This window comes from Salmo salar, chromosome 06, assembly GCF_965601325.2.
Source record: "Salmo salar chromosome 06, fSalSal1, whole genome shotgun sequence".
NCBI lineage: Eukaryota > Metazoa > Chordata > Actinopteri > Salmoniformes > Salmonidae > Salmo > Salmo salar.
The window spans coordinates 30,083,793-30,100,989 of record NC_138296.1 but is presented as its reverse complement, the minus strand read 5'-3'; the positions used below and the strand labels follow the sequence as shown (position 1 = coordinate 30,100,989).

General features: G+C 41.7%; 1 protein-coding gene across 1 annotated transcript; it reads left to right on the top strand.

Moving 5' to 3' along the window:
- Window positions 1-902: 902 nt before the first annotated feature.
- Window positions 903-15,534, top strand: LOC106606832 (uncharacterized). Its single transcript, XM_082976436.1, has 15 exons — window positions 903-1,048; window positions 1,587-1,717; window positions 2,171-2,305; window positions 2,431-2,467; window positions 8,173-8,229; window positions 8,400-8,475; window positions 8,761-8,850; window positions 9,916-9,969; window positions 10,072-10,164; window positions 10,292-10,420; window positions 10,603-10,674; window positions 11,163-11,228; window positions 11,329-11,457; window positions 11,777-11,942; window positions 12,059-15,534. Exons 1-15 carry the CDS (start codon window positions 997-999, stop codon window positions 12,098-12,100), a joined length of 1,329 nt encoding a protein of 442 aa, XP_082832562.1. The 5' UTR covers window positions 903-996; the 3' UTR covers window positions 12,101-15,534.
- Window positions 15,535-17,197: the final 1,663 nt, after the last annotated feature.

The following is a 17,197-nucleotide window of genomic DNA, read 5'->3' as shown; positions in this document are numbered from 1 at the left end:
TGATATTCCCTTCACACCCTCCACTCACTGAGGGTCAGATGTCACAGTCAACCTAGAGTGTTCACCATCTTTATAAACATGTTAAAAACGCTAACTACTAGTGATCACTTTACCCGCTGAATCATTCGAACAGTTATCTACCATGAGGTAAAGTGATCTAACATGCGGTAAAGTGATCTAACATGAGGTAAATGGGGCAGCAGGTAGCCTAGTGGAGCGTTGGGCCAGTAACCGAAAGGTTGCTGGATCAAATCCCCAAGCTGACAAGGTAAAAATCTGTCGTTCTGCCCCTGAGCAAGGCAGTTAACCCACTGTTCCCCGGGCGCGGAAGATGTGGATGTCGATTAAGGCAGCCCCCCCCCCCCGCACCTCTCTGATTCAGAGGGGTTGGGTTAAATGCGGAATACACATTTCAGTTGAAGGCATCAGTTGTACAACTGACAAGGTATCCCCCTTTTCCCTTCAGTTCAACAAAACCATGTTCTTCATTCCTACAGTACAACAACAGCCCCTTCTAGTGGTCAGAAGTGTTGTGTGCAGGACCCTGAGTTTTTACTGATCTTGTGACCTTCTAGACAGGTCATGTGGGCAGGAGACAGGTAATATGGACCTAGTAATTAGTTCTGCACTTCAGACACATTGCAGTGCACCACCTACAGTGCAATAAAGCATAACACTATCATCAGACTGCCCCACCAGTAGGAATCAGGTCAAGTTGTCATCCTACTGGAGGCTTTACATGGCGGAAAGGAACACTTATTGAAAATATTATAACTTTAATATCAATGCATTAAGTTGTATACAAAATAATCTAGTTTAATTGTCACAAAACGTTAATATATTTATTCAAAAACCAGATGTGTTTATTGTTGCTCCTCCTTATGATGTAACTTCCGCTCAATAAGAGAAAGTGTGTCTTTACCGCCTTGATTTGCTTTGCACCGACAGACTGGAACTCAACACGCAGCACACAGTTGTTTGTAATAAGGGCCCACCATGTCTATTTCTTATCTGTTTGGTTTATTATTGACAATCCTGTTAATTCAAGGTAAGAAGATTGTGTTTTAAATTTGTATTTTTTCTGGGTGAAGCTGACATTTCATGTCTTAGTCTCCCCAATTCCTGACACATATTTACAGTAGTGTAGTTGGTTTAGCTTTTTCGATGTCTTGAGTGTTTGCTTATCTCTCAGATATTTGCCGTTCTCTTGAAAAAGTTACAATTCTCAGGAAAGAGAGATTGCAAAATATAAATTCTCCCTCAACGAGTTTTTCTCCAAAATGGCGTTGACAGTAAAGCAAGTTTTGGGCGTTGGCTACAGTACCAGCACTGTTACAGTATTTCTTTGGTTGTGAGATGTCTCTCCTGCACTCCTATAAACTATATCACTACATGTTAATGTTATCAGGGTCTGTCAGTTTAAACTGTTTTTATCAAACATGATCATATGCTATTGTCTTTATAAAGCAGGCTGCTTCTTCTGGACATTTGTATCTCTTCAACAGCAGTAAATAAAGATATGTGCTGTAGAAGGCTGTGGTAATTGTTTTTCAACATACATTACCTCTTCCTCCTTTTTTCTGCAGGCTGTTGGGGTGGAGAAGAAACCAAGAATGTTAGTTGTGCAAGCCTCCGAACTGGAAATGCTTACAAATACTGTGTAAAGGACAAGGAAAAACCTAAATGTGTGGAGTGGCAATCAGTGGATTCCAATAAGGTAAGATATCTGTTTATTGTATCTCACAAAAACTCTCGTGACTACAACTACAGATGATGTACAACTTTCAAACTGGGGATTCAATATGATTCACAGGCTTCACTATCAGACTACTGTAGAATCAGAAATATGACTGTCTTTCACACTTCAGGGGAGGCAGGTAGCCTAGTGGTTAGTGCGTTGTGCCAGTAACCTAAAGGTTGCTGGATTGAATCCCCAAGCTGACAAGATAAAAATCTGTTGTTCTGCCCCTGAACAAGGCAGTTAACCACTGTTCCCCGGTAGGCTGTCATTGTAAAAAAAAAATTGTTCTTAACTGACTTGCATTGTTAAATAAATAAAAAATATAGACAGTAGATACAGTTTAATGACAAATGTATTCAAACATGTAGCATATTGTTTTTGAGTGGTAGATGTCTAACTTTTTTGTATTTTGTATTTTTTCTTCCACAGACGTCTATGTGGCTTGCTGAACTTTGCCAACACAAAAACACTACACATGCACCCAATGTGATTGATGTCAGCTACTCCTGTATCAGCCTCCTGGAGTGTGTCAACGTAGACCACACTGCCATAAGCAATGTGACTGTGAGTATGGCTATTTATCACTGCAGTTTAGGCAATGTACAGATAGTTACCTTGTAAACTACAATACCAGACCAAACATTCCAGTTGCATGTTAATAATTTGATATTGATGTTATCATATTTCAGGAGCATTTGACCCATTTCGTTGTGTTTGGTGCATCAGGTGAGATGTGTATATTGCTTTTCAAGTTTGAGGAGCCTCCTTGTTTAATAGTTTTTTTCTCGTATGTTTGGGGTCACTTAGAAATGTCCTTGTTTTTGAAAGAAAAGCCAAAAAATGTGTCCATTAAAAAAACATCAAATTGATCAGAAATACAGTATAGACATTGTTAATGTTGTAAATTACAATTGTATCTGGAAACAGCTGGCCTTCTAGGCAGAGTTGCAAAGAAAAAGCCATATCTCAGACTGGCCAATAAAAATAAAGATCAAGATGGGCAAAAGAACACAGATACTGGACAGAGGAACCCTGTCTAGAAGGCCAGCATCCCGGAGTCGCCTCTTCACTGTTGACGTTGGGACTGGTGTTTTGCGGGTACTATTTAATGAAGCTGCCAGTGAGGCAACTGTTTCTCAAACTAGACACTAATGTACTTGTCCTCTTGCTCAGCACCGGGGCCTCCCACTCCTCTTTCTATTCTGTTTAGAGCCAGTTTGCGCTGTTCTGTGAAGGGAGTAGTACACAGCGTTGTACGAGATCTTCAGTTTTTTGGCAATTTCTACCATGGAATAGCCTTCATTTCTCAGATCAAGAATAGACTGACAAGTTTCAGAAGAAAGTTATTTGTTTCTGGCCATTTTGAGCCTGTAATCTTGCTGATGCTCCAGATACTCAACTAGACTAAAGAATGCCAATTTTATTACTACCGTAATTTCCGGACTATTGAGCGCACCTGAATATAAGCCGCACCCACTGAATTAAAAAATATATATATTTTGAACATAAATAAGCCGCACATGTCTATAAGCCGCAGCTGCCTCCCGGTACATTGAAACAAATTAACTTTACACAGGCTTTAACGAAACACAGCTTGTAACAAAAATAAATAGGCTTTAACGAAACACAGCTTGTAACAAAAATAAATAGGCTTTAACGAAACACGGCTTGTAACAAAAATAAATAGGCTTTAACGAAACACGGCTTGTAACAAAAATAAATAGGCTTTAACGAAACACGGCTTGTAACAAAAAATAAAAAATTTGCAGTAAGCTTTAGTTGTCTTTTTGCACTGAGTCAATTCCTCACGCTGCTGTTTCCAACGTCTTATCATCGACTCATTAAGACCAAACTCCCGTGCAGCAGCTCTATTTCCTTTTCCAACAGCCAGATCAGTCGCCTTCAACTTGAAAGCTGCATCATATGCATTTCTCCGTGTCTTTGCCATGATGAGGGTGACAAAATGACTACCGTAATCAGAATGATGGGAAGTTTGAGCGCTCGATTTAATCTAAACTGTAAACAAAAAAGTTGTTTGACCTTAACCCGTTCGGCAATTTCATTGGTCTAATGAAAGCTTCATGCCGCCAAAAAACTGAGCACGTCACAGAATGTGTTTTTTGGGGAAAAAAATCCATATATTAGCTGCGTCATTGTTTAAGCCGCGATGTTCAAAGCGTGGGAAAAAGTTGCGGCTTATAGTCCGGAAATTACGGTACTATAAAAAAATTGCAAAAGGGTTTTCTAATGATCAATTAGCTTTTCAAAATGATAAACTTGGATTAGCTAACACAACGTGCCATTGGAACACAGGAGTGATGGTTGCTGATAATGGGCCTCTGTATATGCCTATGTAGATATTCCATAAAAATGTGTCACTTCCAGCTACAATAGTTATTTACAACATTAGCAATGTCTACACTGTATTTCTGATCAATTTGATGTTATTTTAAATGGACAAAAAAATGTGCTTTTCTTTCAAAAACAAGGACATTTCTAAGTGACCCCAACATTTTGAAAGAATACAACTGCAGGTGAGTGTTCCTCTGTAACAACAGAGCAGAGCATATTGAAGGAGAACTGTTGTTTCCACTGGCACTCTGTTGGGTTGTCATCAATTGATTCTCTGTTATAAATGTCATTAACTAGGTCTTTCATTTTATTTTCTCTTTCTCTTCCCAGGTGAGTGAGTCCACGTGATCATTGTGTGGTACAGTAACACTCTCTTATTAAGCTTAAAAACATGAAACAATATCATAGTCATTGTCAATGGGCAAAACTGTGTTCAACCATTTAAAATATTATTGCATCTCTGACAAGTGATTGTTGCAGTCAAATTCCACTTGACTGTAGATTCACGGTAACTGGACTTCTCCAAAACTGCCCTCTGATGCCGCTGATGGTCATTAGTAGCCTACCAAACTTACTAACGGACAGTTGCTAATGGTGTGTTCCCTCTAATCACTCTGACAGAACCCTGGCATTCAGAGTTTGAGTGGAATAGGATCACCTGTTGCGCAGTGAGAGCCAGCTCCTCATAACTGGTTGATGCAGCATCAACTCATAACTGGTTGATACATGGAATAAAACATGTGTTCCTATAAGCCCATGTTGCACAACATTTTTCTATAGGCTATGCTATGTATTTGCATGAGAAAACAGTTTTGATGGCCTATATTAAAAAGAGGAGGATCCCATCAGCTTTCTACAGGCTAGGCCTACTATATTTATTTCTCAACTTTGCTCATATTAAGCACATTGCTTCGCTTTACAACCGGAGTAACCTACCTGGCTGGGCTGAAAATGAACCGCTGGAAAGGTGTCCTCCATTTGCTATTCAAGTGCATAGTCTTTTTTTCCCCTGCCCCTGTTCCGACAGAAGCATGATAATGGCCTATTCTAAATTAAAACTATTTTAAAAGATATATTATTTAGTATATGTAAAGACAAGATTAAATTGAGAATAGTCTGATGGGTGAGAACATTATCCCTTGTGAATGATGCTCAGCGTGTGCAGTCTATAAGGCAAGAAACAGCGCATGCATTCATTTGTGACTTTTTAACATGGTAGTCACATGCATCATTTAGCCTATAGCCCATAGGCCTGTATGTTTTGCTAAGATTTTATTTTCTGGATTTCTTTTATTTTCTGGATTTATGGGCCTGTATGGTCCGGAAAGATATATCCATTTGTTTTGTTATGTTTTGACAACTCTTTTTGTCTAGCATTCAGCCCAAATAAAAATATTAAACTTCTGGAGAACACAGAATCCAGCAAATACAGTATATATACAAAAGTATGTGGACACCCCTTCAAATTACTGGATTGGGCTATTTCAGTCACACTCGTTTCTGACAGGTGTGTAAAATTGAGCACACAGCCATCCAATCTCCATAGACAAACATTGTCAGTACAATGGCCTTACTGAAGAGCTCAGTGAATTTCAATGCAGCACAGTCATAGGATGCCACCTTTCCAACAAGTCAGTTCATCACATTTCTGCCCTGCTAGAGCTACCTCGGTCAACTGTGTCAGGAACCGGCTCAAAGCCCGTAACAAAAAGAGAAACAACATGGAGATAAGGAATAACAAAAATAGATTTATTAACTGAGGTAACCTATATACAATTAATAATGGTGTATGTGTAGTCAGTAGTGTAAGCGAGTTGTTGTGTGTATAGATGTGTTGAAAAAATGGCACAACCAAACTCAAACAGTGTGTCTGCATGGAGAGAGTCTCCTCAATGAATGGGGAAAGGGTGTATTTATCCCGGGACACACCCGGGTCCAGGTGTGTCCCATTTCACTGACGACCCTCCCGGCTCTGCCCACCGACATCCTAATTAGGAAAAAGAATTTGGCAGACAGAGTGGGAGGGTCGTCACAAGTGTAAGTGCTGTTATTGTGAAGCTCACAGAACGGGACGGCCGAGTGCTGAAGCGCAAAGCGCCTAAAAATCGTCTGTCCTCGGTTGCAACACTCACTATTGAGCAGTGTAAAGCACTTAAGTAAAGATACTTTAACGTTTTTGGGGAATCTGTACTTTACTTCACTATTTATATTTTTGCCAACTTTTACTTCACTACATTCCTAAAGAAATTAATGTACTTTTTACTCCATACATTTTCCCTGACACCCAAAAGTACTTGTTACATTTTGACAGGAAAATGGTCCAATTCACACACTTATCAAGAGAACATCCCTGGTCATCCCTACTGCCTCTGATCTTGGGGACTCATTAAACACAAATACTTCATTTGTGAATTATGTCTGAGTGTTGGAGTGTGGCCATGGCTATCAGTACATTTTTTTTAAATAATAATTGTACCATCTGTTTCGCTTAATATAAGGAATTTGAAATGGTTTATACTTGTACTTATACTTTTGATACTTAAGGACGTTTCAGCAATTCCATTTACTTTTGATACTTTTTAAACCAAATATATCTAATTAAAACCAAATACTTTTAGACTTTTACTCAAGTAGTATTTTACTGGGTGACTGTCACTTTTACTTGAGTCGTTTTCTAGTAAGGTATCTTTTACTCAAGTATGACAATTGAGTACTTTTTCCACCACTGCTACTGAGTTCCAAACTTCCTCTGGAAGCAACGTCAGCACAAGAACTCTTCGTCGGGAGCTTCATGAAATTGGTTTCCAATGGCCGAGCCAAAGATCACCATGCACAATGTCAAGCGTTGGCTGGAATGGTATAAAGTTCGCCGCCATTGGACTCTGAGGCAGTGGAAATGTGCTCTCTGGAGTGAAGAATCATGCTTCACCATCTTGCAGTCTGACGGATAAAACTGGGTTTGGCGAATGCCAGGAGAACGCCAGGAGAACGGCAGGAGAATGCCCCTGTAATAGGGTCAGATGCAGAGAATCCCAGTGTAGAGAGGGGAACTGGCCAGGCAGAAACAGCAATCGGAACCAAATAAAACAAAACGGAGGATAATAAGGGTCCCTGAAGACAGTGCAACTCTCTGGGGAATACAAAAGAAGGCAGCCAAACATCAATGTTGGCCTTCATTAAAACAATCCGGAACCAACAAACACCCAAGTGGCCCAGAGTACCAAGCTCCTCATCAGACTGGAGGTAGGACACCTGCAGAAAAGAAGGCTGATATGGAGGATGTAATTCAGGGAGAAGTGGAGAAAAGTCCCCTAATGAGCCATCCAGACAAAAATCATTGATGAAAGGTGAAACATGAATGAATGAAATCATCTAGGTGTGAGTAGTTTATATTACCGGTTTCAGAGAAGGACATTCTGTGTATGTGAGTATAACCTCTGTCACTGACATGGCTTTTCAAGAGAATGTGCAATCTGCAGATAATCTCACTTTAGTTCAAACTCTTGATACATGTCACAAACAAAACCCGCCTTCAAGACAGAAACTCAGTTCCCTTAACCCAGTGATTAGAAAACATCGTACCGTGAACCTTTGTCGAACCGTTAATCAATGTTTTGGGACCCTCGTGCCAAGCCTACAGAAAGACAATATTAAGTCATCTGAATATTCCTAGCATTATTTCTAAGAGGGAATAGATGGAACATTTATTGACTGACTCTAATCTTAATTTAATATTTTTCTCTGAGACATGGCTAAAGAAATGTTCTCCTATTTCTGCCTTTAATCTCCCTGGATACCCCATAGTCAGGAGATACAGGGGAGAGGGCAGACGGGGTGTGTATTTACATGAAAGATAACATTAAATGTAATCGTATTGAATGGAAACATGCCAATGACAAGCGCCTTGAGAGACCAATGTCAATCCCTTGAGAATTAGTTTTTTTTTGTTTTATTTTCTGAAAGCCTGCCCGGAAATTAAATTAAGGGAAAGACTGCATAACACATTATTCTGTGTTGCACAGTATTTCGATTGATTATGTCATGGAAATGACTTTATTCTCTCTAATCATCCATTATAGATGGAGACAATCCTGATTCAAACCGTGGTGACACTGATTTGATCTGGAAAATCATTGGTGAGTGTTTAAGCAAATCTATCACCACAGCTTCCTCTGTATGAGAAAATAACAAGTAAATATGACCTCAAAATGATGCTACCAAGATCAGCTACTGTTAGAAGGTTATTTTAAAACATTTTCTTTTGTGTGAACATGTCATCATCTGATGACTACGTTTTGTTTTTCAGTTGGTATTGTTGTTGCTGTCGTGCTGGTCATTGCTGTTCTGCTCTGTGTGTTTAAGCCTTGGAGAGACAAACAGTGGTTAGTATCCTATATAACTGTTTTTGTGTTTGTGAAGGGAGCTCTTTAAGTCAATTAGAATTGTTTCAGAGGGTATATGTTGGTTATGAGACTAGTTCTCTCTGTCTTACAACTAGGGTTTAAAGTCAGACCAATGGGGTCCTAGCAGGTCACAAACAGGATGAAAACAGCCTGGAACTTGCAGGCCACTTACAAACTATAGACTTGTCGGCCATTTTGTCAAGTTACTGTTGTTTATCAAACATTATCCTTAATTTCTTATTAATGTAATAATCTCATCTTTAGCCACCAAGGCCACAGAGATGTGGAAGAGGGTCAGGGCAATCCAGAACCAAACTCCATTCCTCTGATGCAGAATGAGCAACGTGATTCAAGGTAAACTTTTCCACATCACTTTATTGATCTGTAATCAACCACTGAATGATAGTCTCTCTTATCGTCAGCTGTTGCTATGGGTCATATTAGTTTCTGTCTCTATATAACAGGGCTCTTCAACCCTGTTCCTGGAGAGCTACTGTCCTGTAGGATTTCCCTTCAACATGAATCTACTGTAGCACATCTGATTCTAATAATTAGCTCAGGGATGGGCAACTGGCGGTCCACGGACCCCTTTTTTACTGGTGAGATCTAGAATAGTGGAATACACAAGGTGCAATTTTGAAATTTGGTTGTATATTAGCAGTTTTCCTCTTGTCATGTTAGTCACTCAATTAGCCTATGTCAGCTAACCATTTTTCAGATTGGTAAATTTATTTAACCAGCTACCTAAACTTGTAGTAATCATCGTCAAATTACTGAATGGGGAAGGGGGGGGGAGTCACTCTCGCTTAGATATCATACTGACACGCAAACATTTCTCTCCACCCCATGGCAAAATCAGTAGGATTGCAGCTAACTTGCTTTAAATCTGCAAAATGTTCTCTATTCCCCATGGCAAAATGTTGCTTAGGGCCGGCTCTGACTGCATGTGTGAGTGTAAATATGGGTACGCAGACCCGCGAGCCACTGCAGACCCTGATAATGAGTTCATATTTTTGTGGCCCCCATCAAAGTTGCCCATCCCTGAAAGCTGCATCAGGTTAGTTACAACTGGGATTGGAGACAGAACCTACAGGAGGGTAGCTCTCCAGGAACAGGGTTGGAGACAGAACCTACAGGAGGGTAGCTCTCCAGGAACAGGGTTGGAAAGCCCTGCTATAGAAGGCGAAGGAAGAATTACTCAATAGATCCGCATGGCATTTCTAAATACCAGTAATGTCTATTGGCAAGCAACAACTTTCAGCAAAGACCCTGCCTTTTGAGCCCTGCCCAGGCAAGACATAACATATTCAAGCCAGAAGGGCAACTGGTGTATTTTTGACTGTGGTGTAATGTACCGTAGATGATTCCAGTTGTACCTGTGGGTATCTGACTGAACCTTTGGTACATGTTTTATCACAGAGACATCAGAAAGCCTGATGACGGTGAGACTGTTGAGGCTGTGGTTGTTCCCAGGTTAGTTAAAATACCTCTATTACATCTTTATACTCTACTCTGTCCTGGATCAGTTTGCCTTGCTTATCCTTACAGTCATGGTCATCATGATCTCACTTTTAGTGACCAAGGAGGTGAGCCAGGAGAGGAGAACAGGCAGCCCATGGACAATGAAGAGACAGGCGCTGACACCCCTCTGCTGAATGGAGATGCCAGGTAAACTGTACCACATGACTAATCACCTGTCAGTCCTCTGATATGTAGGCTATGGATATGGAGAACATTTGTATCCTTCCCAATCGAGATCCTTAAATCCTTATCAATGTAATAATCTCCCCTTTAGCGACCAAGGAGAGGAAGGCGTTCTAGGAATGGAGGATGGAAAACCGTCAGACAATGACAGAGCAGACACTGAAACCTGTCAGAAGACACATGCTGATCCCCCTCCACTGAATGTACCCAAAGTTGTCAGGTAAATTCTACACATGACGACTCCTTTGGTAAATCTTCATTATCTGTTGAATGACAATGTCATTTCTCCATTCAGAATTGATCCCATGTATCATGTTAGTCTCTGCGTCTCTGGAGGACAGTGTTGTTTGTGCTGTATCAAGAGTTTTAATCCTTATGATAGCCCTGTTATTGCTCCCACAGGGTTAACAGCCAGACTGATGACCCACAGCTTCTGGGTCAACCTCAGAGCAATGGACGCGTGCCCTATAGAAGGTGAGAATGTGTGTTTGTGTCACGGCTGTCAAAAGGAGCAGACCAAAGTGCAGCGTGGTTGTAGTTCCACATTTTACTAAATCCGTGAAACTTTGCAAAACATAAATAACTGAATTTACAAAACAACAAACTGTGACGCAGAGAGAAACAAACACTACTCAAAATATAATAACCCACAAAAACCCAGGAAGAAAAACCCCTACTTAAATATGATCTCCAATCAGAGGTAACGAGGACCAGCTGCCTCCAATTGGAGGTCAACCAAACAACCCCAACATAGAAATAGAAAAACTAGAACTTAAACGTAGAAATAGAAAACATAGAAAAACACAAAACACCCCCTGTCCTACTCCACTATAGAAAATGACATCTTACTAGGGTCAGGACGTGACAATTTGTCTGTGTGTAAAGTTGTATGGGATGGTAGAGGAGGTTAAGTAACTGGTTGAGGTCATGTTTCCTGATCCAGTCTGTATCTTACTCCACAGGGAATCACAGCTGACTGATGGGGCTCCAGGTCAGGGTGCTGGTGAGACTTCACCCCTCCTCTGCAGGTGAGTCACTCCTCTGTCATTTAGGTCATGAACATGTCGACCATGTGTACCCCTCTCCAACAGATCCTTCAATTCTTACCCATGTAATAATCACCCTTAGAAGCCCAGGAGAGGAAGGCGTGCTAGAAGGGCAGGACAGGAAGTCAGCAGACAGTGGGGGAACAGACCCTGAATCCTGTCAGAAGACACATGCTGAACCCCCTCTAGCGAATGGACACCATGATGTCAGGTAAAGTTGACTACATATTGATACATTGGATAATCATCTCACCAACCCCATTATCCCACAGTTCATGTTAGCCCAGTGTTTCCCAAACTCTGACCTGGGGACCCCAAGTTTTGGTTTTTGCCCTAGCACTACACAGCTGATTCAAATAAGCAAAGCTTAATTATGAGTGGATTATTTGAATCAGCTGTTTAGCGCTAGGGCAAAAACCATAACGTGCACCCCCAGGGGGGGCCTCAGGACCGGGTTTGGGACCACGTTATCTCTATAGGGGACATTATTATGGTGGATTGTGAATGTTGATGTCTTATTACTCCAACAGGGTTAACGATGAGACTAAGGAAGTGACTCCTGGTGCACAGAGTCCAGGACCTCCTCAGATGAATGGAGGACCTCCCATGTCTAACAGAGCTGCAGAGGAGACCACTGCTCTATTGGACAAACAGGCCTTGGACAAGGACCAAGTCACCAAACCTCCTGAGTTAATAGTAAGTACTGTTTATGTCCTCTGACAACTGGTGAACTGTTTGGCTTGTTATCTAAAATGACGGGGCTCGTTTTCTTTTTCGTCCAGCATATTAGTAACTCTTGTGTTTTCCCCAAGGACAAAGGACCTAATGACATGGAGTCAAGAGGAGAACTGTAACAAGCGGTGGACGTTTGTATAACAAAAGAAAACCTAATATGTTATTATAAAATACAGTAATAATTATAAGATACACATATGTGACTAGCTTCATCATAATCCGTCATGTCAACCCCAAGACACATTTTGAGCAGTGTGTTTTACTGCACAATGATTTTCAGAAAGCTCAACTGTTTATTAAGTTCATTCTCTATGTGACGGGTGTAATCTGGATAGGTTAGGAAACGTGTTTAAGTGAAATCAGTTGAAATTCCAAAACAGCACATTACTTGTAGATAACAATAATTTTAGTTATCTGAAAATGAGTGTGACTTATGACTAATTATGATACAGCATGTCACATATTAGCTATACAACATTATAATGATATGAAAGGATGGCAAGATCATACTTACACTGGTATTGTATACTATACATACAAGCAAATATAAATCACATACACATGAGAAGATGCATAAAACATAAACCTCTTTAGTATAGACATTTCCAAGATCATGAGGTCTCAATGTCTTGTGGACATGTCAAATAGCTAAACATTGACCGGGCGTTATTTACACTATGTATACTCAAATGTATGTGGACACGCCTTCAAATTAGTGGATATGTCTATTTCAGCACCACCCGTTGCTGACAGGTGTATAAAAATCGAGCACACAGCTATGCAATCTCCATCGACAAACATTGGCAGTAGAATGGCCCGTACTGAAGAGCTCAGTGACTTTCAATGTGCTACCTTTCCAACAAGTCAGTTCATCAAATTTCTGCCCTGCTAGAGCTGCCCTGGCCACCTGTAAGGGCTATTATTGTGGCGCATCCTTGGCTCAGCCATGAAGTGGTAGGCCACACAAGCTCACAGAACGTGACCGCCGTGTGGTCAAGCGTGTAAGTCGCAATCGTCCGTCCTCAGTTGCAACACACACTACAGAGTTCCAAACTGCCTCTGGAAGCATCGTCAGCACAACTGTTTGTCAGGAGCTTTATGAATTGGGTTTCCATGACCGAGCAGCCACACACAAGCCTAAGATCACCATGCGCAATGCCAAGCGTCGGCTGGAGTCGTGTAAAGCTTGCCGCCATTGGACTCTGGAGCAGTGGAAACGCGTTCTTGCTTCACCATCTGTTAGTCCATCAAACGAATCTGGGTTTGGCGGATGCCAGGAGAACGCTACCTGCCCCAATGCATAGTGCCAACTGTAAAGTTGGGTGGAGGAGCAATAATGGTCTAGGGCTGTTTTTCATGGTTCGGGCTAGGCCCCTTAGTTCCAGTGAAGGGAAATCTTAACTCTACAGCATAAAATTACATTATAGATAATTCTGTGCTTCCAACTATGTGGCAACAGTTTGGGGAAGACCCTTTCCTGTTTCAGCATGACAATGCCCCCATGCACAAAGCGAGGTCCATGCAGAAATTATTTGTTGAGATCTGTGTGGAAGAACTTGACTGGCCAGGACAGAGCCCTGACCTCAACCCCATCAAACACCTTTGAGATGAATTGGAACGCCGACTGCGAGCCAGGCCTAATTGCCCAACATCAGTGCCCGACCTCACTAATGCTCTTGTGTCTGAATGGAAGCAAGTCCCCGCAGCAATGTTCCAACATCTAGAGGAAAGCGTTCCCAGAAGAGTGGAGGCAATTATAGCAGCAAAGGGGGGACCAACTCCATATTAAAACCCATGATTTTGGAATGAGACGTTTGACGAGCAGGTGTCCACATACTTTGGTTATGTAGTGTAGTAGAGACATCATTCTCACAGGGCCCAGTCTAAGAAGTTCTATTTTACTACAGAAATTACTCATTATTTGAGAGTTACAGCATGTTAGTTTTAAAATAACTTGCATAATTTGTCCCAACTTCAGCAAAACATTTCACTGACATTTAATACACACCTGTAATCCTACTTTCAGCAAAGAAAGTTCATGTTCCATTTTCCTTTAGAGACTAGAGCCCTCAAACTCAACTTTGGACGTCAAAACAAGTTCCACTGCATTTTGTCATTCTTCCCCTCTAATCAGGGACTGATTTAGACCTGTGACCACAGTTTAGTGCAATTCATTATCAGGTATTACAGAAAACCAGCAGGTTCCGGACCTCGTAGGGTAAGAGTTGAGTACCCCTGCTCTAGAAGATACTACATCAGACTTTATTTAAACCACCGTTTTCATAGGAAAGCATGATTGGTCATTAATAACACCTTCTATTCATAATGCATCAGGATGCACAACATAGCTAACAACTGCTCATGAACGTCTATAACTGCATGAAGCATTATCACCAGGATGTGTAATGCCTTATGAAGCAAAGTATTACTATGCCAGATGCCATATTTGAAAAGCACATTAGGATCGTTATATTATACATTATGTGCACATGAATTGGCCATATTCTAATTTCACTGCACACCCTCTTACACCTATGTAACTCTGTCTTGCGCGCATAAAGGGATAGTTCACCCAAATTACAAAACTACATGTTGTTGTTGTTACCCTGTAAGCAATCTATGGACAAGATAAGAAAGCAATCCATGCTTTGGTTTTGTTTACTGTACTTGGTTAGGGAAATGCATTTTAGCATTTGTGGCACAAATCCAACTCAATAACCCTGTTAAAAGCATTTTTCACAAATCATCCTAAAGTGTCAACATTTGATTGTGTACCACAACTCAGTTATTTTAAGAGATTTGGACATGAAGCATGAAAACAATGCAAGAAAGGGGATATTGTCTTCCATTACCTGACATTGGATTTGATCTAAAAAGTTAGCATTTGAAGACAGTGGTCAGGTAAACAAAACCAAAGCATGGATTGCTGTCTGAGCTTGTCCATAGACTGCTTACAGCTTAAAGAAAGCAAATTATATTTTGTAATTTGGGGGAACTATCCCTTTAACAGGAGTGCGGAACTCCTACGTGAAGTCGTTACAGTATAGCCCTCTGACGTAATTTCCTAAAGAACATTTCATGTAGGTCATACCACTTAGCTTCATAATCAAAGGCGTTATGCTGCCTGCTTAAAATGCTGTAGGAATATATAGACATGTCATACAATATGATGTATAATGCATAGATTAGAAGGTGTTCTGAAGGCACTTATAACACATTATGAAGAGGGTATTCATAGGAAGTGTTACCCACAGGTCTTGCGGAAGGAACTGTACCCCACATCCCCACCTACTAGTGACATTGTGAAAAATACCACACCTTTAGACAGTAATTGTGTAGCTATGATGACGTTTGTGTTCACTGTTTCATTAGAACGTTTAACACATTGAGAGTATCTTTCAGGTCAAATGACTTAGGCGAATGACATATCCACATACATTGAGACCTTATAACCTTAGTGTCAGAAAAGGTTCATTTTCTTCACATTTGAATTATGGTTGTTTACTTACTTGTAATGTATTTGATATGTCATGTCTGTGGGTTGGTCCCATACATGTATTGGAAGAAGGCCGGGGTGGACCAGGAACGCTACCGAGGGACACGTCTAGCGAGGAAGCCGGATAGGCACCCCTAAGGATTTCTTTTGGGGGGGCACACGGGTAGTTTGGCAAGGCCTAGGAAGAGCCATAAGCCAGCTACCCGTGAGAGTATGGAGGAGCGTATGAGGTAGAGAGTGCCGTGTTTCGCTGAGGTGCGAACTATCTCGCCCATACGCACGCACAGTCTGGTGCGCGCCATTCCAGCCCCTCGCAGATGCCGTGCTAGAGTGGGCATCCAGCCTGGTAGGAGGATGCCTGCGCAGCGCGTCTGGTCGCCGGTACGCCTCCTAGGACCAGGCTACCCTACACCCGCTCTACGTACGGCAACCATCAGGCCCCTGCACAGCCCAGTTCGCCCTGTACCAGCACCCCGCTCGTGCAGGGCTGCTAGTTGCATCCAGCCAGGACGGGTTGTGCAGGTGGTGCGGTCAAGGCCACCTGTGCGCCTCCATTGCCCAGTCTTTCCGGTTCCCACCTCTCATGCTAACCCGGAAGTGGGTACCTCCAGTCCGGCACGACCAGTACCAGCAACCCGGACCAAGCTTCCCATGAGCCCGCCTAGTCCTATTCGGCCTGTGCCCGCTCCCCCGCACTAGCCCTGAGGTGCGTATCTCCAGACTGGCACATCCAGTACCAGTACCACGCATCAGGCTTCCAGTGCGTCAGCCCAGCCTCAAGAGCCCGTCACCAGCGTGCAGTCCAGAGTATCCGGCACCAGCGGTGCAGTCCAGAGTATCCGGCACCAGTGTGCAGTCCGGAGTATCCGCCACCAGTGTGCAGTCTAGAGTATCTGGCACCAGCGTGCAGTCCAGAGTATCCGGCACCAGTGTGCAGTCTAGCCTCTCCAGCGTCTCATCCCGTCAGCGGGATCAAAATCCAGCGAAAAATCATATTGTCTGTCAAATAGCATTACAAAAAAATCATAATTAAAAATAAAAAAAATGTTTTTAGAGATACACCTCTCCTGAATCGACCCACGTCGTCCGATTTCAAAAAGGTTTTACAGGAAAAGGCAATCATTAGATTATGTTAGATGAGTCCATCGTAAAAAAGCAGCTTCATAGCCATTTTCCGACCAACCACTTGCATCACATATAATCAAAAAACAGCTAAATGCAGCACTAACCTTTTACAAACTTCATCAGATGGCACCCCTAGGACATCATGTTATACAATGCATGCATTCTTTTGTTCAATAAAGGTCATATTTATATATAAAAACAGCATTTTACATCGGCGTCTGACGTTGACTAAATAATTTCCCCTCAAATGCGTCCCGGTAAACAATGCTACAATTCCCTAAATTACTATCCGATAACGATTTTTTAAATTTATATTGTCAATCTAACATTTATAGATGAATATCTCTTGAGAACACCTGTCATACCAGATTTTAAATTAACTTTACTGGGTAATCACACTTTGCGATAAAAGGAGATGCGATACTCAGAAAATGAGCTAATATACAGAGCTCGGCGCCATCTTGGAAACAATCGCAGGTCACATCTCATCTTGTATAATATTGTCAATAATCGCCTACCTTTAGTTGTCTTCATCAGAAAGCATCCCAGGTCCACAACAGATGTATTTTCGGTCGAAAAAGTCCATACTTCACGT

Coding starts and splice junctions, on each gene's coding strand:
- LOC106606832 (XM_082976436.1), top strand. CDS start 997: ATGTCTATTTCTTATCTGTTTGGTTTATTATTGACAATCCTGTTAATT. Junction 8,476..8,760: donor CCTTGGAGAGACAAACAGTG/GTTAGTATCCTA, acceptor TCTCATCTTTAG/CCACCAAGGCCACAGAGATG. Junction 11,943..12,058: donor CCAAACCTCCTGAGTTAATA/GTAAGTACTGTT, acceptor GTTTTCCCCAAG/GACAAAGGACCTAATGACAT.